The following is a 24,376-nucleotide window of genomic DNA, read 5'->3' as shown; positions in this document are numbered from 1 at the left end:
AGGAAGGAAGGAAGAGGTGAGGCACCAGAACAGGCTGGACGGGGCTCTGAGTAATCTGGTCTAGTGGAAGGTGTCCCTGCCCATGGCAGGGGGGTTGGACTAGAAGATCTTTAAGGTCCCTTCCAACCCAAACCATTCTGTGATTCTACTGAACTTTACAGATTGCAAAGTTTCAAACATCTTTATGAGCTAGCCCACAGTAGAGGCTTAGAGAGTCATGAGCATTCAGTGACACCAGCTACGGAATAGACTAGGAAAGCTCACAATTCTCATTATTCCATTGCATCTTGGGCATCGGTTTCCACTTTGTTATTTCCTCTTTACAGTCCTTCATTTTCTCACACTGCTAAAAATGGCTGCTTAAGAAGGGAAATAGAATGGAAAAAAGAGGAGGTCTAAGATAGGCCAATGTGTGTAATATCCCATAGGTTTGGGTTACTTACAGGACTGCCAGATCCACAAGGTTTAACCTGAGGCAAATAGAGAAAATGTTACAGCCAAAACAAGAATGTCTGACCTCCCCCTCCCTCAGCAGATGATGTTCATTTTTTACAAAATAAAAGGAGAACTGAGTGAGGATGCCCAATACTCCAACTAGCAATAAGCAATGCTTCTATTTTAAGACCATTTACTTACTGACAGGGGAAAAAAGAAGACATGGCACTGCATATTGAATGTCAGGGTGAAAAGATCTTTCTCAAATATTTGCCTTGTTAGCATTTTATTAGCAGTACATGAATATTATCTCTCTAGCTGACCTGGAAAGTTGCCTATATTCAGAAGCAGGACTATCATTTCCTTTAGGGTCCTCAAATAAGGCTTCACTTCGTTCTTTCATTATCAGACAGGAGGCACCAGAAAACTGGTAAATAAAATTGTGGAAAAAAATCCTGCTGCAGTACTGTTTTCTGTTTATCTCGTTTACTGCTGATTATTTTTTATCCTCATTTCTACAAATTAAGCAGCACAAGGATTAATGGAGAAATCACAACTTTCTCTCACATGGCTTGCACATTTTTATGTCTTTGTTACAGCAGCCAATTCACTATTGTTATGATTTCAAATTTCCGACTCCCAGGGTGTGGCCTTCAGATGCCTCAGGATGGTTGCAGTTGCACATCCTAGGATGCTGTCGCTCACAGCCCCTCTGTCTTTCTTCACCGGCAACTACTTGTTTCCTACCCCATGCTACACTCTGTTATGCACAGCTGTTTGTGAGAACAGGAGACAAATCAATTCAAATTGAGTTTTTCTAAACCACACTTTTATGGCCACTCTTTCCCAACAGTTACATGAAATCTAAGGCAATTCCAGTAACACCAATGAGACTCTCATGTAACAAAATAAAGTTACTGATGTATAAATGGATGCTTGATTGAAGCAAATCAATTGAGAAGCAGAAGATGGAAAAGGAGAAACGAAGAACTAAACCGCAATAACCAGCGCTTATGGAAAGTCAGACTTATTTTGTCCTAAGTAAGTGGCAAAGTACTAACTGAAACAGGTAACTGTTCTGATACAGGTAATAGAAATTTCAAGTTTTCTCATCACAGGGGAAAGATTTAAAATGCCATATTTCTCAAGGAAAACAACACTGAGATTTCAGTGCCAAGACCCCAGTGTCAATGGCCCCTCCCAACCCCTCATCTCAGAGGACTGATAGGGAACTAAAAACTTAAAAAGCTGGAACAGAGAACCGCTGAGGAGGACCACCTGCAGTTTGGCAACCAGACTGCTTCCAAGAGACAATGAGCTTTTTGGGTATCAGCCCCACAGAGCAAGGCCCATAACTCTTTAATCCTAGGACAACCTACACGGCAGGCTCAGAGCCAATGCTGAAAGCCAAGCTCTGTAGTATACCTGCAGAGTTCAACAAGTTCAATAGAAAATGCTTGCAGGTGAAAATGTCCAATCCACCAAAACAACCCTGAGGAGGTAATAGCCTCACCTCCTTTATGTCAGAAATGAAAATCCTCAAAGCTAGGCCCAGCAAGGTGACCCAGCCTAATCAGAGCTGGTCTGATGTCATTCGAGTGATGCTGACGTAAACTGAAGCTGCCTTAGGACTAGTGAAACGACTTCTCTGTCCAGCCCTCTGCATGCTTCCTGCGCTGTCAAGATGTGGCCAGAGCCACAGACACCCACTTTGGCAGCTACTCTGCTGTTCATTTATCAGTGTCAATGTAGGCCTTTGAAAAAACACCAAGCAAAAACATATGTATCATGCAGTCTCCAGGCAAGCTTTTAAACCATGTGTGTTATCAGGATATCTCTAACCAAATCAAAGTACCTTTTCCCATACATTAGTAGCATTAGCGCACTGACAAGTAAAAATACAAAGGTGTTAAATTCCTAGTAATGCACAACTCTGGTTGTTATTGAAAGGACAGTGTAACCCTGATTCACACTACTCCAACAGAGCAGCTTTGCATGTACACACAAATAAACGCACACATGCAACTCTACAGAATACTGGCAGAGCAGTCACCCTCCCAGTGCTGTCTGATCACAGCCTTACAAATGCTCTTCTCTGAAACCAGGTCATAGACTTAGCATCTGTAGTCATTCCCTCAGCACTGGGCCACAAAGAGTATTATACTTGTTCTCTTCTCAGGTGATCACCATTTAGGTTGGAGTACACAAGATGTCTTCTTCAGCACCAAAGACCATCTGTGGCTGAGCCACAGAAAGCTTTCTGGATGAGATTTCCACTGTACCATTCTGTATGAAGCTCTCTTCTCGCCTTGTGACAAGCTGTAAGACCCATGTCTTGCAGGAGCATCCCCTGCCAAAGACCTCTAGTTAGACTGGTGTATGCAAGTTGCTTATGACAACCAAAATCTCCTCTCACCCCTCCCATTACAATGATTTTTAACTGTTTAACAGCTGCAGACTCAAGCTTTGTCAATGCTACAAAGGGGAATTTGGCTGTAAGACAGACAAAATCCTAACAAGACAAGGGACATGACTTTGTTGCATGGGTAGCAGCTTACCTACACCTACCAGTTCCTCTCCCTGCTTTTTTTCCAACTCCCCACTTTACTGAAACAACATCAGCAATCAGTCACCACCAGTAATGGAAAATACCTAGAAATTTTAAGCAACAGGATTTATCATGCTGCTTCCTGGAACAGCAGAGCCCTTAATTAATACCAGGTCACAGCACACATCTCTTCTGTAACGCCAGCCCTGACCAAAGTTCAGCAACGCTCTTTCTGATCCTGGGAGTCATTTCTATGGAGCCAGGGGGTGCCCAGGGCACACAGCTAAACCAGAGCAGCATTTTTCAGGTCTTGCAGTTTAGACCTTGGCTCTGTGAGCAGCAGCTCCTTTCCATAGCCCTGTTCTCTTGAAAAAGCAATCCCCACCCAGGTGAGGACTGAAGATCACGGGACAGCAATGTGCTGCTGCACTAAGACACTCCTACTCATTACAACATCAGCATGTTACTATACCAAAAGTTAAGTCAAGCAACATCCAGACTGTCAGACCATGCAGAAAATGTTTAGTAGTATTGTTTAATATCTTCATTAATGACATGGACAGCGGGATCAAGCACACTCTCAGCAACTTTGTCGACACCAAGCTGTGTGGTAGAGTCGACATGCTGGAGAGAAGGGACACCATCTCAAGGCACAGTAGCATTTTCCTCCTGTAACTTTATAGTTATGTGGTTTGGAAATTGATTTTCAAAGTCAACTCTTCACTGCTCTTTACGGACACCTACCTGAGCTGAGTCCTATAAAGAGATAAGAGCTGCTCACTTACTTCACTTTTTCAATAACGTTTAATCTCGCAAAAGAAACTTTGCCGTTTCCACAGGAGTTCATGCCTAGCAATCACTATTTCAAAAACATAACCTACTGGTATAATTCTTTTTACTTCATAGAAGTTTAAAAATACAAGTAAAGGTCATATGCTAATTTGACATTTCAAAAATCATACTCAAACCTGAAGCTTCATAAAAGTAAGTTTGATTATGACACTTGATGTACTCTACATATAGAAGCAGCTTAAAATTACTTCTTATTGCTTTATGAACTGAAGTCTTTTTGCAATCAGCCATAATTTTAAAAGGCCTAAAGTAGTAGAGAACACCCAGACGCAGATTTTTAACACTGTCCTGCTAAAATAACAGACGTACCAAATAAAGTATTTTCTGAAAATCACAGTTCTCACTTCACCAAAGTGCCACAAAAAGAATTTAGAACCGAAAGAAACTTTAGTCAATGCCGTTAGTAAAATACTTTACTATCATCGGCTCCACCTATTTTTGCCTTGGAATGTGTGTATTTTAACATACTAAAATAGAAAAGTAGAAAGAGATAAAAAAATACCATTTCTTTGCAACACCTGAGATGTACATAATACCTAGGGCTGCTACTCACCATATTCACGCCTCAACATCTCATTACTATCCTGTATTCCTCATCCTTATCTTCTCTCTTGTTCTTTAATTTCTTACCAAGTTTGTACTCTTCAGAGGAGGGTGTTTTGTTTTTTTTATACAAGGCTTGACACAACATCTTTCCACTACAAAATACAGAACAACTGATACAGATATTCTTTATTAAAAGGAAACCAGATCTTAAACTGTCTTTTTACATTACCTGGCTTCCCTTATCACTGGTTTTTCAATACGCTTCAAATTCTGCTTTAGAGGAATCATCTGACCGACACTGAAAGATCTCATGGCTGGCTGGGGACAGCTGGGATTTTGGATAGCTAGAAAAGAGGCTATTTAGATTTTGAATTAAGCCTAAAAGACCAATAATTATGTTTAAAAGATGACCCTGAAATTACCAACTGCTAATAGCACCATGAGACTTCTGAGTTGGCAATAAATTGAGATATACTGAACCTCCTCCTGAGGAAACCCAGCTGTTTCAGGTTGGTTGGCTGCGTATGTAGAACGCCACTTCCATAATATCCACAAGGTTTTCTTCATAGCCAGAGTGCTGGAAAAGTAGCTGAGCAAACAGCTGTCTGAAGCCCAATCTGTAACCATGTATGACAGGATCAAGTATTATTTTGATGTCAATCTTCAACTTTTGATTTCCAGACTGAGAAGCTTATAACCTGCATGCACATGCCCTCTACATATGAACCATACTCAGGGCCTGGAATTAGCTGCTGAAATTAGCTGCTCAGTTTCTCAGCACAGCAGGTCAGAAGACAGATGGCTAGAAGGCCATGACTTGCAAACAGGCCCCACAGAAAACACAGATTGAACAGTTCCTCAATCCTTAAACAGCTTGAAGAAGGTCATTCCTTTAGAAGGGTTCTGCTGCTTAGCTCAGAGGAGAAAGGTGGTTCCCTGAACTCTAAGACTGTTCATACCTTTCCATTTTTGCAATTAAAAGATAATCCAGAGCCATGCATAGCGGCGGATGTCGAACAGGCATCATAATTTCTTGTGTAGTTTTCAAAATACAAAGGGAAAACTAAATACGTGCAGCAGTTACAATTTATTCCATACTTGAGTCTCATACAGTCATTTAGTACTGAGACCACCTTGGGAGGATGATCTTGGCAGGAGAGCCCTGATCTACTTCCAACCCCCTTGCCACAGGCAGGGATACCTTTCACTTCTTATCCCTTACAGTTCTAGGTAAGATTGCTTACACCATCACAGTTTAAAATGTAGGCTGAATAAAATCATGCAGCAAGAAGTATCCGGCTGGATGACAACTTTCACTGTTACATTATTTACTGATTTGGGTATACATTTAACTGTTAATAAAAAAATAAAAAATAAAAAAAAAAAAGAGAGACAAAAACAAAAGGGCATTTTTCTTGTTAACTCCCAAACAAAAAATTGGAACAGTAGGATACAAACTGGTCTGCAAATAAAACACTGACAAGCTTTTATTTTCTTTATTGTTTTTTACAAAATTATGTAAATAAAAAGCCTCCTAACATTTAAAGATTAAAAACCTTCACAGGTTAGGCTACCTAAAAGGAAAAATTAATGTAAAGAAGGTACGCAATGCGTTTTTGTTCCCCATTATAAGCAGTCAGAACTCAGGAGCCTCCATAAGGAAAATCAGCTTGTCCAGCAGCTCTGTCTCTACTGCTGCAAACGAGTAAGTGGCAGAGGCTTCATTAAGTCACGTAAGGAAAGAGAATTTTTAAGATACTTACAATTTTTTAAAGTTTCAGGTCAACCTAACAGCTTCACAGGCAGAATTTGTAAGATGTTGAGACCGATCATTTACAAAGTGTTCAAAGAAATAGCACCATATAGAGAAAGAGAATTGCTGACTGTTTTAAAAGTGTAGTTTTACATAGAATGTGGTCAATCAACAATTCATTTGCCAATTAACACGAGCACTGCTCCTTTTATTCCCCTGAGATAGACAAACACGTAGGATACAGTGCCTTCATTTATTTCAGTTTCAAATCCACTGTTCTGAGAAAAACAATCTTCTTTAAAGAAGCATTATGTAATTCAGAACTTCTATTGCCAATGTTTAAAAATAATACATCATTCTTCAAAAATAATACAGGTGCAACACTGTAGCACTTATGATGCTTAGATTTGATAGCTGCAGTAAGAACACCTGAAAATATTTTTCCTTTCTTAAGATTTGAAAAAACCAGGGATGGCCTTACACTCTAACATCAGTGTTTAAATATCTCAAGATAATCAAAATAAAGGACCAGTTCATACAAATGGAGATACCATTTAACAGGTACCCTATCACTTCAAGAATTTTAACCAAAGTACAATTGGTTTTATTTCTGTCACCTTCTGAGTGCACCATCACTAATAGAGGCAAGTTTGGGAGCCTCCTGGGAAGGTGTGGAATTTCAGAACAAAGCTACAAGACCCAACTCAGTTTTCATTCCGCAGAACAGTGAAATAATCCATGTGCTGAAACTTCAAAACCTCGTTTCCCCAGCTGGTCCAGCCAGGCTGTAGGTTGCGAGCAAACAACTCCAAGCATTCCACATCTGGCTTGAGAAACAATGCCAGAACCCCTGTGCAAGATAAGAAACAAAAGAAGACAACAACAGTGACAAAGGTACAAGTAACAACAGCAAACAAATAAAAACTTCTCTGTGCAGTTAGTGGATGAAAAACGGAGTGGTTTATTACAAAAGGAAGAGACAGCAAATTAATTTCAGGGGTTTCATCAAACAGCTAGACTATTTATAGTGAGAAAGTAATTTTAAGTAAGTGCCCTTGAGATTCTGAACAACACTGTCAAGGCCTTCAATAGCCTTGATTTATTTGCTTTCATTTAGGGAAAGGGTATGAGGATTTATTTCAGCCTCTACATTGATGAGTTCTGAATTTTTCACTAATATCAACCAAACACCTCCTAAAGACTCACTCTGCTCCTACAACACAGGGGTAACGTTTATAAAAATAAATAAATAAAACCTTTCCTTAACTAAGATCACTCTTTTCCTCCACATCTTAAAGGGGATAGAAGCAGGTTTTTTTTTTTGTTTTTAATGACAACTGAAGAAACACCAGTTAAATAAGAATAGCAATAAAAGGACTATAAAAATGCAGGGACTTCCTTTTCCCCAGTACCAGCCTGGCAATTGAAGAAATATTTATATTACTGTGTTCTTTTAGTCAGTAAGATAAATTTTAAATTTCTTCTACAGCTGGGCATTTTTACTGCTTAAATCCAAGTAATCCAGATGCCTGTCATCAATCGCGTCACTGATTATAACTACTATTTTGGACTGACAGAAAAAGATCTTGCATTTTGCCCAAAATATTATTGCAAACAGCTTATTGTTAAACATGTTATATGTCATAAAGAGCCATTCAGGTTCGTGCCTGGGTCAAACAAATTTTGAACTAGGTTTCAGGAAACCTAGTATCTACAAAGATATTATGCATAAAAATATGCCTGAGAAAAGCAAAGGTTTAAGGAGTACCCAACACAGCGAGGGCAGAAAGACTAAAAAACATAACGCTACTAAAAATTACACGTTAAGTTCTTATTTTTGTTCCTGAGGACAAAAGAAGAAAAACTAAATTAAAATATTTTCTACTCCAAAGGGTCTCTTGGTCATTTATCAGATCTCCCAGTGGTTTCTGAATTCCCACAGCTTAAAAATATGGTTCATAAATCCAACATTATGTTGCTAGACTCAGTCTCTTCAGATATCATCACTGAAGAAAGCAAAAACATTTCCAGTCAGCACACATCAAAGTAGAAGACTTTTTTTTTTGGTGCAATCCAAGCTCTGACTTTTTGTATCAAATCAGCCAGTCACAGATCCCCTGTGTGAAAACCAAGCTGATCTTGTCAAGGACTGCTCCTGCTGCAGAAACACAAGCATCCACTTTATTTTCTAGCCAACCCTAGATGCATTGCCTACCTACACGGTTACCTCTTCCAAGACTTCAATCCATTCAAAACTTTTTCTTTTCTTTAAGTATTTTGTAATGGACATTTCTGGACTTTCTTGTATTTTGGCATGGCACATACATCTAGTCTCCTTCCCCCAATCTTTAACAAATGTCAAAGGAATGTGTCAGATGGGTTATCATTAAGGCAGCTTTTAGTCTAAAAAATACTACTACCAACAGGAACCCTACTCTAAAAACCGGCTCCTTTTCAAGGTAAGCTAAAATGTTTAAACAAATCTAACATTTGCAGAGAAGAGTCTGGGAAATTTAGAGGAAAATCTACATTTTGACAGAAAACTTGCTGCACTGAACATTGGTGTCACAGGAGTCCATCTAATTAGACACTACTTATGAGTAGCTGCTTTTATACCATTTTGCAAAACCACCATATATCTAAAAAAAAAAAAAAAAAGTGGTAAAATATATTGTTCTTTTTCCATGCTCTGTTTAGTTAAGGATTTCTTCTGTACACTTTCCTGCCAACATGATCGGAGGGCTGGAGCACCTCTCCTATGAAGTCAGGCTATTTAACCTGAAGAAGAGAAAGCTTCAGGAAGAACTTATTGAAGCCTTTCAGTGTTTAAAGTGGGCTTATAAGAAAGATGGGGAGAGACTTCCTTGTAGGGCCTGTTGTGATAGGACAAGGGGTAAATGGTTTAAACTAAAAGAGGACAGAAGGATGTGGATATCTTAGAGCAAGTCCAGAGGAAGGCCACAAAGATGATCAGAACCTCCACTATTGTCCTGGGTTTAGCAGTAGCAGTCATTTTTTTCTCCTTCTTGGTAGCTGGTGCAGTGCTGTGTTTTGACTTCCGGGCTGGGAACAAAGTTGATAAAAATGATGTTTTGGTTTGGCCAAGGACTTTGTGAGTCTCATGCTCTGCCAGGGAGGAGGGGAAGCCGGGAGGAAGCAGAGACAGGACACCTGACCCAAACAGACCAAAGAGGTATTCCATACCACAGCACGTCATGCCCAGGAGGTAACTGGGGAGGGACCCAGAAGGGGATAGGGTGGATTGCAGGGTAGGAGGAGGTATCGGTCGGTGCTTGGTCGGGCTGGGGGGGCGAGTTATCGGTCGTCTGGTGATGGGGTGTTGTATTCTCTTCCCTTGTTATTTCCTTTATCATTACTATTATTGGTGGTAGCAGTAGTGATTTGTGTTATACTTTAGTTACTAAACTGTTCTTATCTCAACCCGTGGGAGTTGCATTCTTTCTGATTCTCCTCTCCGTCCCTCCAGGAGTAGGGGGAGGGCAAGAAGAGGGGGGGAGTGAGTGAACAAGTTGTCTGGTTAGGGTTAAACCACGACAACTATGAAGACAGGCTGAGAGAATTGTTCAGCCTGGAGAAGAGACGGCTCAGGGGACACACTAGAGCAGCCTTCCAGTACCTGAAGGGCACCTACAGGAAAGCTCAAGATGGACTTTTTACGAGGCCATGTAGTGATAGGACACAGGGGAATGGCTTTAAGCTGAAAGTCAGGAGATTTAGGTTAGATAGAAGGAATAAGAAACAGGTTGCCCAGAGAAGTTATGGCTGCCCCATCCCTGGAAGTGCTCAAGGCCAGGTTGGATGGGGTTCTGAGCACCCTCATCTAGTTGAAGATGTCCCTGCTGACAGCAGGGGGGCTGGACTGAATGACCTGTAAAGGTTCCTTCCACCCCAAACCATTCTATGATTCTGTGACTAACAAAGGTATTCCAAAAATTTATTTTCTTGATTATTTAAGCAAGCCCATATTGTAAGAGGTTTCCATTTTTCCACAGAGATAAGGGAAAGACTGTGCAAAGCAAAGCTCCAAAGCTTTCAATAAGCTCTCTTTGCAGATCCTGACATCTGTAGAATATCTTTTTTTTTAACCTAATGGGCATAAAGTCTTGCAGAGCTTATTGTAGTCCAGCTTTATATGACCTTTTTCTGACTCCATACAAACCCAAAATAGAACCATTTTACTTTTTACATAGGCTCCTAAGTAAAAGAAGCAATTAGGTGACATAATTTCATTAAGAGCACATTACTAATGTTGACACTTGTTCTTAAAATGCATAATTAAAAATATCATCACAGCACTAAGTCCAGTAATCAAAAGCAGTTTTACTAAGCACTAGAGACTTCCATGTCTAAGAGAACAACTTTTAAAAGCACACTTAAGAGATCCAACCGACCTCAAAGTTTGGTTTGCCATAAATGAAAAAAGAGGTAGCCAATAAATGGGTCAGTACAGCAGAAGCAGGAAGCTTGTGCCAATCTATCAATTTGGTCATAGAATTTAAAAAGGAAGTCCCAAGAATCTCCCCCTCTCTCTCCTGCTGCCAGAGACAGGGTCTCTTTTAAGTCAGAGTTTTTTTAAAAACAGACATTACATATAAATCAAGATTATATTACAATATGTTTTTTCATTGCTAGGTTGTAGATAATCACATCAGGCAGTAACTTGCATTGCAGTGGAAATTACCATATCAAGAGGACAATAACGTGGCTGTATTTGGTTGGAATAAAATCTCATTACGTTGGTTTCCTTAAGATAGGAAAAGTCAGCATTCAAGTTACAAATCACAGCTTCATTATTAGGCTTGTCGTAAATCTGACTTGCAGCCCTTAAGCAAACTGTGGAATTTTCTTCCTCTGAAAACAGTACATCAGTAGAAAGATGAAATACTAAAATTCCTCTACCATAGGAATAGATCCACACAATTAATTCTATCCACTTACAGATATCACTGGCAATAAACATCTTAAATAGACAATAAATAGATTATTTTATATCACTTGTAGGTGTCATAAACCTTATGACAGCAACTCGGGCAGCTATACTGGGCATCTAATACCATCGGACACACGAAGCTACCTCAAAGCTGACTGGCAGATGTAACATTGGTCTTCCAGAAAACCTACTTCCTTCTGAAGCACAATCTAAAGGTCAAGGCAGGATACCTGCCACACCTGCCTGCTCTTAATCCTGAATACGGATTGATGATGCATGCTGCTTTTTTAAATATCTCTGGAACAAGCAACAGTTTCCCCTTATCTTTCAATTACCTAAATAGCAAGTTCTTCACGGCAAATTGGATACACGAAGTGAAAACAACTGTCAGCTTTCCACTGTCTGATTTGTGAGTCATGCAAAGAACAAAGCACATAATTGAACTGATTTCACAGTAAGCCTTCAAAAGAGTTCACAATGTATAGGTCTTTACTGCTCAGTTTGTCTAATCCATGAACAGAGTAGGACCAGAAAAAAGCTGAAACTCAGCACAAAAATGGTTATATATCTCAGCATCTTTCCTGAGCTTAAATTTAAAGCTAGATGTTGATGCACCTATCAACTGCAGTCTAACAGTAAGGTCTCACAAGGTACGTAAGCAAACAAAAAGCATTGACTTGGTTTTGCTTCCAAGCGCACTTTTATAACATGGCCTTACAAGCCAGGGTTTTGACAGCAGGAGGGAGTTCCCAAGATTTCCCATTGCACTCTTGTGCTGGAGATATGCAAGGCAGCTAGAACACAGCCTAGAATTAATTCCAATTTTAGGCATACATCTATATAACAGCATTACTTTTAACAATAAGCCTTACATGTTACATAGCTATAATAAGAGGAATCTATAAAACAGGAAAAAGAAAAAAGGTGTTTGAAGCTTTACATTACTTCACATCATCTGTGTAACAGAATACCTTTTGTATCTTCTGTGAGTAGCATTGTATTGAATTAGAAAGAAGACCTGCTGTTATTTGAATCAAAACCAGGAGTAATAAAATTTCATTTTAACACATTTGCATAAAGAAGCTTAAATACATTTACAATGACATATTAAAGCCCTAAGCACTGAACTCAGCACATGTATCACCAAAAACCCCTACAGTCACAATTTCATGGTTAAATGCACTGTAGGAACCCAAGCATCTCTTTTTGATGGCTTACTTTAATTTACATCTTTCTCTTCCTCCAGAGAGATAGACTGTTATAATCAGTTGTGAGTGGCTACATATGTACCAACATACAACCTTTAGAGTAGTAATAAGAAATAAAGTGCCAGACAGCATCAGTAAATACTAATTTTTTTGGCTTTGTTACTACTTAAACAAAGCATAAAGAATGTGTGTGACTCATCACGTGTCCCTCTCCCCCATTGCCAAATCTCTGCTTCTGTTCAAATCGCTTCTGAACCACTCTAGGATGTAGCTCAGCTGCTCTCTACTGGCCACTTGAGAATACTGCCGGGTGCTGAAAGCATTACCCCGTTGCAACGTTGAAGTCAAAGCATCAGTGATTAGTTTTTGCCTTATAGTCTACCTTTTCATTCCATAACCATGTTCTGAATGGAGCTGCCAAAACTGTAAAATACACGTGAGTTTTATAAAACACTTGTAAAAATCTTGATATTGCTCAAAAGCGAATTCCTTTCTTCAAACATAAACATAAATGCTGCATAATGGTATCAAATTTCAGCATTCAAGTAAAGACTGAAGATAAACATAAATTAGCACAGACAATTTCTTTCAAAACCCATTAAGGATTATAATTTATAAAGGATACTCCCAATATGGTTTCTAGATTCTGCCCTATAAGAGAATTGTTCTGTTCTGGCACTAGAATTCTCTAAAATACATACAAGCTGCTGTTTTGCACCCCTGGATACCTTACAAGCTTCCTGTTTGTGTCCAAGACTGCTGCTAAGCATTAGTTTTCTGAAGAAGCCCTAGGTGGCTGCCTCAACAAATCACTACCCAACCATTCATTACCTTAAATCAACAAAGATACTTCCTGTTACAGCCCTAATGCTTAAAGACGTGACTTCGGAACTGCAAAAAGATCCTCCTAGAATTGCCTTTTGTTATTTTATCTAACCAAAGTGTGCCTTCTGCTAGTTTGAACAGGTACATACGTATGTTAATTTAATAAACACAAGCCCAAAATACAAATTTTAAAGCCTTCCCAAACACGTAACAACTGTTCAGGTCAGCTTCCTAATTGAAGCTGTTCTATTCCTTGAGAACAGAAAAAAGGAAAGCATGTCAGTGAAGCAAACTGTGATGCCTGCCCTATCAGCAGAATTATGCAGTTGTTCTACCTGCGTTTTCTGATGTGATTACGTAGCACTATGTGCACCTGGAATATTTGCAGATTCGTCCTGAGTCCTCCTCTTACGGAAGAACAGAACCATTTTTGAGATATTTAATATCCTACGATGACGGACGAACTACTTTTGCTATTGATGAAATTAGCCAGAGTGTTCCAGAAAAATGTGCAAAAGGTAACGTATCACACAGAAAACTTCAAATTCTTTGAACTAGACTCTGAATTCATACCCACACTAACTGGCTGGAATCACTGCATCAATTTCAGTAAATTAAATACAGCTCCTCAGAAATAAGCAGGGCATGCCTTATTTGCCATATATTGTTAACAGTTTTTGGATTTAAAGGCACAATCGTACTGCAGGGGTATAAGCAACTCGTGCAGAAATGCAAATATTTCTTTCAGGATGACATAATAAAGAAAGAGATTTCTGCTTTATTAACTAAGTAGAAGATATCCTATCTACATATACCCAAAGTCATTGTGTCCATCCCCCCACAATGTACTTTAGGTTACATGACATAACTTCACACATAATCTATAAACTGTTCCTGCAGCATTTAAAAAAAATATATTTAAAAATGCTACCTTTTTTTGCATGTCTACCCAAAATATCCACACAAAAACGTCTCAAGTTCTACTTTTCGTATTCATCTTTAGAGACCAAGATTTAGGTGCCTGAACATTTTTAGAAATGTTGAGGAACCACAAGTCCTGTTGAGCAGAATTAGTTGGCATATTGGAAATTAAGGCACTTCATATAAAAAGGTACCTCATTCTAGGTACATAGTTTCAGACATCCAATCCCAATGCTCTAGAGAAACATTACAAAACAAAACGTACCAGTAAGAGGGGGTTTATGTGAATGCAGACTGCAGGGTATGCTGACAATTAACTTATGTTCTGGAACTCGGAGTACATCTTCAGATTTCCTGTTGTGTAAGTCAGAACAAGAAAAGAGTATGAGAATGAATATCACTGAATGTGATGCTCCAGCTTCAGATGGGAGCTAAGACACAGAATGTTCATTCAGAGTCAAACTTCAGATAAGTCTAAGGGAAATTAAATGTTGCTCTGCCATAATATATTTAGGACAGTTTATGAAATCACTGAGGCTTTATTCAAAACATGGTTTACAAAAAGCCAGCAAAGACACTGAGAACAAACAATGTAGTTCTGTGTGTCTTCATGTGTAGAAAAACATCAGCATCTCCAAAATAGCATCAGCTTATGCGAAGGACTCACAGTCCAAGAGAACCTGTCAGCAAAGGAAGCCCTGTCCACAAGGCTTTTATCTCAGCCAATTCGCCAACACAGACTGATGTAGGGAACGAAAGATTTCCAGCCTTCAATATTACTAAAGCACTCTCTTACCCCAAAACTAATAATACTATTTTTAGTTCCACAAAGATGTTGCCAAAAGATTTTGGGACATTACACTGTATTATAAACAAGTGAGATAGAGACATATATATATATTAGATATATATGTATATATATATTAGATATATATGTATTAAGAGAATCCTAGCAGCCTCAAAAACCACATTTACCATAAATATCCTGGCATACCTTAAGGTTTCTTTTACATCTCCTTGAACTCTTCCCAGTACAAGAACTTCATAGGGCTTTTTGTGTAAAGAATCCAAAGGAAATACAAATTCTCCAGCTAAAGTAATCTGTCACAAAGAAATTAAAAATAGACAGTGAAAGATTTTCATATCCATTTCTTTGAGATATTTTTCTTTGATCATAAGTAAGATACTGATGATACTACACTTCTCAAATATAAAAGCATGTGGAAGTAAACAGACAAATCATAATATAAAGTGTCACAGTTCAAGCCCTCTCAGTCTCCAAGAAAGCAACAAAACAAATTGAGAACTTACTTTTACCCAGTGCCACTCAGCAAGTGTTTTCACAGACCAATGAGGATAAAGTTCATCCTTAACAAAATGTAAGTGCTTCTGTCTATTAGTCACCCATGTGACTACAAGACAATTTGGAGCAGCTAATGCTGGTACAGGAATCTGCTTTATTTGAGATGAAGACAAGTAGCTGTATCTGTGCACCAATACAGTGAGAAAACAAGTTAGCATATACCAAATACCAAAACTGCAATGCAACACAAATGGATGAAGAAATTACACAGCCGAGGCATCTCAAGAATCATCTCCTGACAGCACATCATAAAATGGATCAAGGCTGACACCCAGTGGCCAAATCTGATATGGGATTCTGATACAAAATAATTAGTGCATGTATTTATCTTTTACTGGGCAGAACCTTTACCTACATTCTTCCACTATTCCCCAAAATAAAGTATTATGAGTTGCGACTCGGAATATACCTAAAAAACCACGTTTAAGAAATGTCATATGTAATTCAATACTCTCATCTTCACACCAGAACAAAGATATTTAGTGAAAAGCAGCTCTTTAGTCAATGTAACATTACTCACTTTTCGTAATAATTTCTCTTTTTAGCAAAAATGACAAGTGAGTCATTTACATGTGCAAGGGCAACACTAATTTGACTGGCAAGTTAAAAAGGTCAGAAAGAGTAATCACTTCTCCAATTACTTGCAGAAATTATTCATTATTTCTAAGTTACCATTAAAGATAAAAGTTGCCTAGGTTATTCAGAACAATTCTGCACATTTATGAGCTAACAATATGCTACATCAGCATGCTATCCAGATCCTGTCTTGCTCTACCACTTTTCTCATGATGCTATTCTACACTAATAGTGATGTTACAATTCTTGGAACCTACACGCCGAAGTATCAAAAACATGGGCACACTGCCTGCTGGAATCAGCACCCAGATGATGGGTGCCCCGGATGCCTAAACAATGGAACAGTGAGAACAACAGCAAGAAACAGGTAACAAGGATAAAATCCAAAACAAAACAAAACCCATACCAATATTCACAACAAATGCAAAATGCAAATCAAAAATTAGTTGTCAAGAAGGTAGCTAACAGCTGTGATAACTCTTCACAGCTTTTGCCAGAGTCTTGCTGGCTAATTCATGCTTGTGAATAACTACAGTTTTCCTCTGAGTAACTTACATAGTTAAGAAAAACACCTGAATGAGTTTAACTCCAAGTTACTGGAGGTTTCTATAGGGCTTTCCAAGCAAACCTATCAGTCTCTGCATCTTCAAATTATGTCTTCGTAACAAGCTTCAAAAGCTACAGTAGACATTCCTGTAAGGCTGTATTTCTTGCCTGCCCTTCTTTCACATGGATACAATTCTGTGGTAATCAAGAGAGCTCCACTGGCATAAGCCTGATGTTACTCAGTAGAAAAGGAAGGCCATAAAAATTTTAAGTTAATGACTTCATAAACTGCAGTACTCAGAAAGTTCCTACTGCACTTGAGGATTTTACTGCTGCATTATCACTTTCTTCTACCCATCAGACTGAAGCTCAAACTACAACTCAAATTAACAAAACTAAAAAATAAAAAAGTAAGACTTCTAAATAGGACCTCAGTCCTGGAAATACTCAAGCATTTACCTTGCTTTATGCTCACTGAAGTAACCCTATTATTTTCAAATGATCTGCACAATCAATCTGCATGATCTGGACCTTAGAAAAGAGTGGACCCAGACTTTCCTTGTAAATCTCAGGGGCTAACATTCTCCCACCAGTTAGGTAATTTGACATCCACCCTTGCAAATACTTTGTATGCAAAGTATCCAAGCCATTTCAGCGAAGTCCCCGAGATTCATGGACTTGAAGGTATGCATACTCCAAAATATTTGCTAGTTTAAGCTACAGTCTCACAATTACATTAGTCTTGGAGTGTATCAGTATAATGTTAATCACCCTTTGTAAGCTAAGATGACAAAGTTTTACTATAAAATTTACCTGCTGCTCCTTTTAACAGACTTGTTCTCCCATGGTGGATCAATCACAATTACATCATACTTCTTCTTGTCTGGAAAGTAAAATTAAAAAAAAAAAAAAATAAAAAAAAAAAAAAAAGACAGTAAACTAGTTTTAAAATAGAGCTACCAGTTAAAACTGATATGCAACAAAATTGCAAGTTTCTTCTGATGGTTCCAAATAGGAAGTTAAAAGGCCTCTAGCATGCTTTAATTCAGATAATCATATACTTCAGAAATGTTTAGGCTGATTACCTAAGGAAAGGATGTTTATGTGATCTGTGTCAGCTCCCTCCAAGAAATTTGGAGCATCTTGGGAACTCTTATCAGTTTTCATTCTGAGACTGCAAGTCTCAAAGATTAAAATTTCTCAGTTTCCTTACAGAAGTTATGTAATAAGGCACCCAGCTGAGTGAAAGGCTGTATCCCCGAACACCAGATTCCTGTCCTGTTTGATCTTTCAACAGGCCAACTAGGTCATGTAAAGCTTCAAACCAGCTCTGGAAAACTGTGTTTTGCACTGCTGGAGATCAAGAGAGACAGAGAGCTAGACCCAGTGTATGAAATGGAAATTAATAGACAAGAGGACTTTAGTTGGAGGACAGAAGATACAGGACACGAAAAAAAGCGACTCTCCAATTTTATTTTATCCACAGATCATATTTGTTCCTTCATTGAGTCTGATATAATTATTTAAACAGCTAGTAAGAACAGTTTTATATTTAATGTCCAGTAAGTATGATTTCTACATCTTATCCCTTTATTAACATTGGAGACACCATCTTGACAGTGCACTGACCAGAAATACTTCTCTTCTGGCAGGTGAAAAGGAAAAAGAAAAATATTAATTAAAATGGACAGCAGATATCCTCAAAAAATAAAAAAATCTAAAGTCATGGCATTAGAGGGTAGAGCAGTAATCCCCTGGTCTTGCTCACAGGCAAGATCTTTCCTATGAGACAGTCTGATGAAGCTTAGCTGCTGCTAATAATAATAAAGGCCAAACTGATAGCTAATGGAATGGTGATGTTCAGTGAAGACTGCTGCACGTTGTCAGCTTAAGGCTTTCTGCACTGCCCATTAAGGCTGGGGATACTGGCTTGGATACCTCTGGATTTACTTTTACAAAGGAGTTTCTAACTCTAAAATCACACCATTTCCCTGTTACTGATTTTGGCTTACGCCTATATCCTCAGCTGTGAAACGCAGAAGCTAAGAAGTCAACTCATGTTGGCTACTCATGGTCCAGTTGGATGCAGCAGCCTCTCAAACTGTTGTCTTTAGGGGACACTCAGGCTGGTTTCACAATCAGTTCATGCAAATCAATTTGGGTGACATGGTTTAGTGTGAGGTGTTCCTGACCGCAGCAAGGGGTTTAGAACTAGATGATCTTAAGGTCCTTTCCAACCCTAACTATTCTATGATTCTATGATTCTAAATCTAAATAGCCCCAGCTGCTGAACAGGATGAATCTGTAAGGGAACCCTTGCTTTAAGGTGCACAGTCTCATCCCTCTCCCGTGGCCTAATCTAGCTAAAACCAAAGACCCACCACAGCAGCAGCATCCATTTATCTATTAAATTTATCTGTTAAAGCCTCACCCTGGGGATAGGGACCCAGCAGCACAGCTAGTCAATTTAATGCATCTACATGACTTCTGTATTGACAGTGGCTCAGAACATGCTCAAACTGTTGTAATTTGGCTGAGATTTTTTAAAGGAGGTTCCTGGAGATAGATAATCCTCCCATGACATGAGCCCCTAACCACTTAAGATTCCTTTGAAAACCCTAACCTATTTGCACAAAGCACTCTGAAAGTTTGCAGCGGCATTTCCTATCAGTATGATGCTGTATATTATGATTTGTTCATTGAGTCATTAGCCATCTTAACACTAACTGCCCTTCTCAGGCAGTTGGGAAGTGGTAAATTCTAATGCCTAAAGATACTTACAGTTCAGCAGAGGCTGTAAACGTGAAATGTCAGACAAAAGGAAACTGCTTTTTGGTGGCACCAAGTACTTCTGCCCCATTAGCTCAACTATCTTTGCACAGTTTGAGCTGTTTTCCGTAACACATGACAGCAGGTCCCACTCTGGAATGGAGGTTTCATCATCTAGCACATGTACAGCTTGATGGTCACTTTCATTCACAGCTGGAAGCTGCTTTGCCATTTCACATAATTCAGCCAACCCACAGCCAATGAGTCCAGGAACAGCATTCTTCCTGCAACTGGGTTCTGCAATAGTGCGGTGGAGAAAACCACTTTTGAGTCCTTCTTGGACTAAATGCAATGTGCCTTCCCAAATGAGCTTCCTGACCTGTGTGGTCATAAAGAAAGAAGGGAAAAATAAATTATCTTTCCAGTATCTACTTGATCAGGGAATGTGATAGAAATCAAAACATTTCCAATCTGCAGAGTGGGAAAAGGATCTTTGCCAAATCCTGAGATCACTAACTCAAAAGCTACAACAGTAATGATAATAAGGCCATGCTAACTTTTGCTGTTGGTTTGAGGGTTGTTTTAACAAAGTTACAACAATTAAAAGTCTAGAGAAAGAAAGAGTGAGATACTACAGAATAAAGTGTTTCACAGACAGAGGAGGAATATTATTGTTCCAAAAAAAATACAACTTTCAACGCAATGACCTGAAGCAAGTTAAAATTCTAATTTAATTTGTTACCGTGCTCATAAACACGTTTTTGAGAGGTATGTTGGGATCAAAAAGTCAGTATTTTTTCACATTTTAATTCCCTTTGAAAAACAATAGTTTATGTATTTTAAAAGTAATACAGAAGCACAATCAGCAAATCAAATTATAATAATTTGGTTTTGCAAATTTTCTAAGTAATATACCTCTCAAATAATCTGCCAGTGAGTCCAGGACAACAAAATTACTGGATCTATAAACAGTCTCATTACCTTCATTACCTTCCCTTTCCAGCACCTTCCCTTAGAGACCTAGTTTATCCCCAAGTCATTGAGCCTTTACGAGCTGTAATTATCAATGAGGCATTATTGTTCACTTAGAAGAGCAACAGTCCCAGGTACAAATACTTACGACTTCTACAGCTCCCGATTATGGAATGCTCAGCTTCACAAGACACTTTTATAAAATACTCTTTATTACAACACCCAAATTAACGGTGAGGAAATTTTAATTATTTCTTTAATAGCACTACCATCTAGGTATCTGATGGGACAAAGCAGTAGCTTTTTAGTACCTAGGTTTGTGACAGTAAAAGTTCATACTGCTTTAACAAAATATATGTCTAATTATAAATGCTACAAGTTGTACAGCTGAATTAATGCAGATAGCTTTTCTTTTATACTCATGTTAATTCACAGGCGGACAAAGCCTCTTAACTATCAAGCAGTAGTTTTAACAAATGGCTGCTGAAGGAATTTAGCATCTTTTCTACTGTTTCCTATGTTGACTCTGACTGAAATTCATAAATGGATTCAATGCCTACTTAACAGTGGCAGACACAAATTTGGGCTTTTTTTTTTTTTCAAATGATTCTGAAGATGTGAGTCAGTGCCAAAATAATCTGAATTGACTTGCAGAGCTACAACCTTTAACACAAGTACAGTAAAAACCAACACATTCTAATCTGAGAATTGTATCAGAGGCTAACTGGGACCACAGATTTTTCAAAGCAGTGTCTTCTTAGCATATGCACTAAAAATCATTTGAAGTTACACAGGCCTCCAAGACATCAAGCTTTTCTTCATTGTTCCTTTATTCCTACTGTTGAAGGACTTTATTTTAGCTTAAAGATTTTCATACTCATAAATGTGCTTTTGATGTTGAACTTCTGTTTGCTCCTTTACGTCAATTCCTGCACATGCATGGCTATTCACAACAACTACAGGACCTCTACACTGTACTATAGCAAACTGTACATGTTTGCTATAAAACTTTTGCCATGTAAAAAGAAGAAAAATTTAGTCATTTAAATATACTCCAAGAGGAACAAAATTAAACAAGAGGCCCAATATGACTAACACCTTTGTCAGAAAGGAAGTTCACACTATTTCAGAAGCAGCAAGAATGCATCAAGCATCATCTACAGATTACACTTCCAGGGTTTACTAACATACCCCAGTTTAATTCAGTTGTAACTTCACCAGTACATCACAGACATAAGCCTAAAAAGAGACCTGAATTCTAATTCATTCATGATACTTTAGTATTACAATGTAAAATGCTGGGGGGGGGGGGGGTTGGGGCAAGAGAGGGGGAAGGGAAGAAAATTTTTTCTCATTAGCAGAATGAGAGCATCTAGGAGTACATTTGGTCAGAGAAGCTTTGAATAACTTCAGCACACTGTCCCGATACACTGAAAGGTGCATCAGTCTTCAAACACAGTATGCTGTTTATTTCAAATTAGTCACTTCCTGTTCAACTAATACACAATTTATCACTATCTTATAGAATAAGCAGGGTTGGAAAGGACCTTAAGATCACCTAGCTCCAATCTCCCTGCTATAACAGTAAAAGAAAAGATTTCAGCTCTCTGAACTGTCTTAGCTGCAGCTTAATGTCTAGCTCGCTTCACATATATCTACACATAAGATAGTTTCTGTAGGCCCTTATTCATTTAAGGACTAGAGAGTTGACCTTACCATTAGTGGAATAAGCTAGAAGAACAGAACTTGTTTGCAACCACATGCTGCACTCTGTACATGCCCAAAGTCAGGTGTCATGTGTTTGCAAATTGTACTTCAGTTCGGATTTACCTTTGAATGGTATTGTAAAGCATCCAGTTCACCTTGGTTGAATACACATTTCCTTTTACGCTTCTGCACAAAGAGCAAGCAATGACAAAAAAATATTACTCCGCAATAAAATGAAACAAATAATAAAATAGAAATGAATTACAGGCAGAAGAATTACATGTTTTTCTATCACAACTCCAATAAGCAAAAAAGCGATCTCAAAATACCTCATCTGCTGTAGGCATTCTCAAGGTACACAAGCTTAAAGCTGTGTTATGTTACTCATGGCACTGGGATCTGAACATACCTAGCACATGCACAGTTAACGTTCACACCTCCTTTGGGTCCATACTTGAAGGTATGGGCTTCAAGTGCAGCTTACCAGTAACAGGAGAAAATTAGTTACATCTTCAGGATTACATTTGTTGGTTTAGACCTGCCACACTTTTTTGCCCATAAGGAACAGTACTGAGCAATCTACATACTTATAGTAAAAACATATTATCCTTCCCTTCTTGTTAATCTGCACAATCTTGACAGCTACCACAGTTTCAGCTCAAGTGCCTGACCACAGCCAACATCAGAAGCTTTTGTGAGCAACACACTGCTTCTGCATCAAAGGATGCATATTACTGACATAAGGGACACAAGAATACCTTTGTGAGTACTTGTGAGAGATGTTTTTCTGTGCATCTTGAAATCTATCGTGGAAAAGTTCCTTATCTCCTACATAATCTCAGGAAAATGAAGTCTGCAAGACAGTGTTAGTGGTATGTTATTTACCAAGGGGTTACTGTAGTTTATTGTATTATGGAGAACATACCTTCTTTGCACTGGCAACGGAATCCTCGACACCACTCTTGGTTTCTGCTTGGTGTTCCCCTCTGCTGCTGCTGGCCTTTAGTTCCGTGAGACTCGTCTCAGGGAATCCCTGCCACAGCTGCTCCTCAGGAGCTGCAGCTATATGGGGCTTAGAAACATCAAAGAATTCCTCCCGGAACATGTATCTTGTTTTCGCTGGTTTACCTTCTGTTTCTATTGCATCTCCAGGACCAGGAATAGGACCATCACTTGAGGAAGTGGCAGCAAAGGTAGAAGTAGGATGACAATCTCTCGCAGATATGACAGAAGTATTGAGAGTGACACCATCAGGGTATGCAAAGGAGTCACAGATCTCATAGCCACACTGGTTAATGAAAGACAAATGATCCACAAGCCACCCCGCCGTCAGTCGATGTACCACGGACATCATGGCTCCCGTTTTCAAGAAGAAAAATCAACTCCCTGAAACTGTAGCTGGCAATCACACGTGCTCCCTGGCGAAAACTCCTCCTGTGGGAAGTGTTTACAGAGTTCACTTTTCAGAATTGCCATTGTCTAATAAAGCAGCACTCATTTCCTGACAGGCATTTCCATGCGCACTCAGCACATGGTGTAGGAACTCCTGCCTTCAGCTGGTTTCCTAATTGTCGCTTCTGTTCTATCTTTATTCCACATTTTTATAGTTGACAAGTTCTTGAAAAGGCCCCTATGACTTTATACAGCACAATGAACTTTTAAGATTACTCTCTTTAACGAGTTAGAAAACAGCACCGAGACACAGCAGCTGCATAGACCAGGAATTCACACGGCAGCGCCAGAGCAGTAACACAAGCCCGGGGACAGCCGCCGGCCCAGCGTAGCAGAGCCCGGACCACCGTACCCGCGCGTATTGGGGATTGGGAGCTCGGTTTTGCCGGAACCCCCTTCCCGTCGCCACATCCCACCGCAGTTCGGCAGGACGAGCAGCCTGACGGCGCAGTACCCTCCTTACCACCGCTGAGTTGATGAAGCCTGTAAAGGTTCATTACAGCGGTAAGTAGAAAAGGGACTGCCTTGCACTCTTGCCCCTCGCTGTACAGGAAATAAAACACCAGAACTCATCATCGTACAGCAGCACCTTAGCCGCTTACCTTCACTGCTCCGCCAGACCTGCGCGCCGCCATCTTGTTGTACGGCCACGACCTTTCCCCCTAAGAGTTTCCGGGGGAATCCGGCAGTTTGTGCGTGAGAGGCCAGTCAAACGGAAGCGACGCAACACTCCCCATGTCTCTTTACCCGTTGCCCTTCTCCGTCGCTCTTCTATGACGTACGATGCGGCGCGCTACGTGACGTCGTCGGCGGGTGCATTTGAAATCCAGGGGACGTCTTAGGCGCCGCTTGCCGCAACGGTCGGGCTGCTGGGACGGGATCCTCTGTGGTGCAGGCCTTCCTCACGGAGGGGAATAAGGTCGCGCCGCGCACTGCGGGAAAGCCGGGGCTT

General features: G+C 39.4%; 1 protein-coding gene across 8 annotated transcripts; it reads right to left on the bottom strand.

Moving 5' to 3' along the window:
• Positions 1 to 375: 375 nt before the first annotated feature.
• Positions 376 to 24,160, bottom strand: METTL4 (methyltransferase 4, N6-adenosine). Of its 8 annotated transcripts, none has more exons than XR_009725907.1 (10): positions 24,027 to 24,160; positions 22,898 to 23,406; positions 22,096 to 22,158; positions 19,306 to 19,672; positions 17,338 to 17,407; positions 15,351 to 15,525; positions 15,034 to 15,140; positions 14,305 to 14,393; positions 6,752 to 6,984; positions 376 to 1,208 (listed from the first exon to the last, which is right to left on the bottom strand). XR_009725907.1 is itself a non-coding variant. In XM_061356386.1 (10 exons), the coding sequence occupies exons 2-9, from the start codon at positions 23,324 to 23,326 to the stop codon at positions 6,839 to 6,841; spliced, it is 1,446 nt and encodes a 481-aa protein (XP_061212370.1). In that variant the 5' UTR covers positions 23,327 to 23,406; positions 24,027 to 24,160; the 3' UTR covers positions 376 to 1,208. The 8 variants fall into 8 exon arrangements, 5 of the variants coding, with proteins under 5 accessions (XP_061212370.1, XP_061212369.1, XP_061212371.1 ...); XM_061356386.1 differs by having other exon boundaries at positions 6,839 to 6,984; XR_009725908.1 differs by lacking the exon at positions 376 to 1,208 and adding an exon at positions 5,934 to 6,073.
• Between the last annotated feature and the right edge of the window lie 216 nt (positions 24,161 to 24,376).

This window comes from Neopsephotus bourkii, unplaced genomic scaffold (genome assembly GCF_033783945.1).
Source record: "Neopsephotus bourkii isolate Nb327-2 ecotype Australia unplaced genomic scaffold, CSIRO-AGI_Nbou_v1 NB_846, whole genome shotgun sequence".
NCBI classification, from domain to species: Eukaryota; Metazoa; Chordata; class Aves; order Psittaciformes; family Psittacidae; genus Neopsephotus; species Neopsephotus bourkii.
This window is presented reverse-complemented; position numbering and strand designations above follow the sequence as displayed.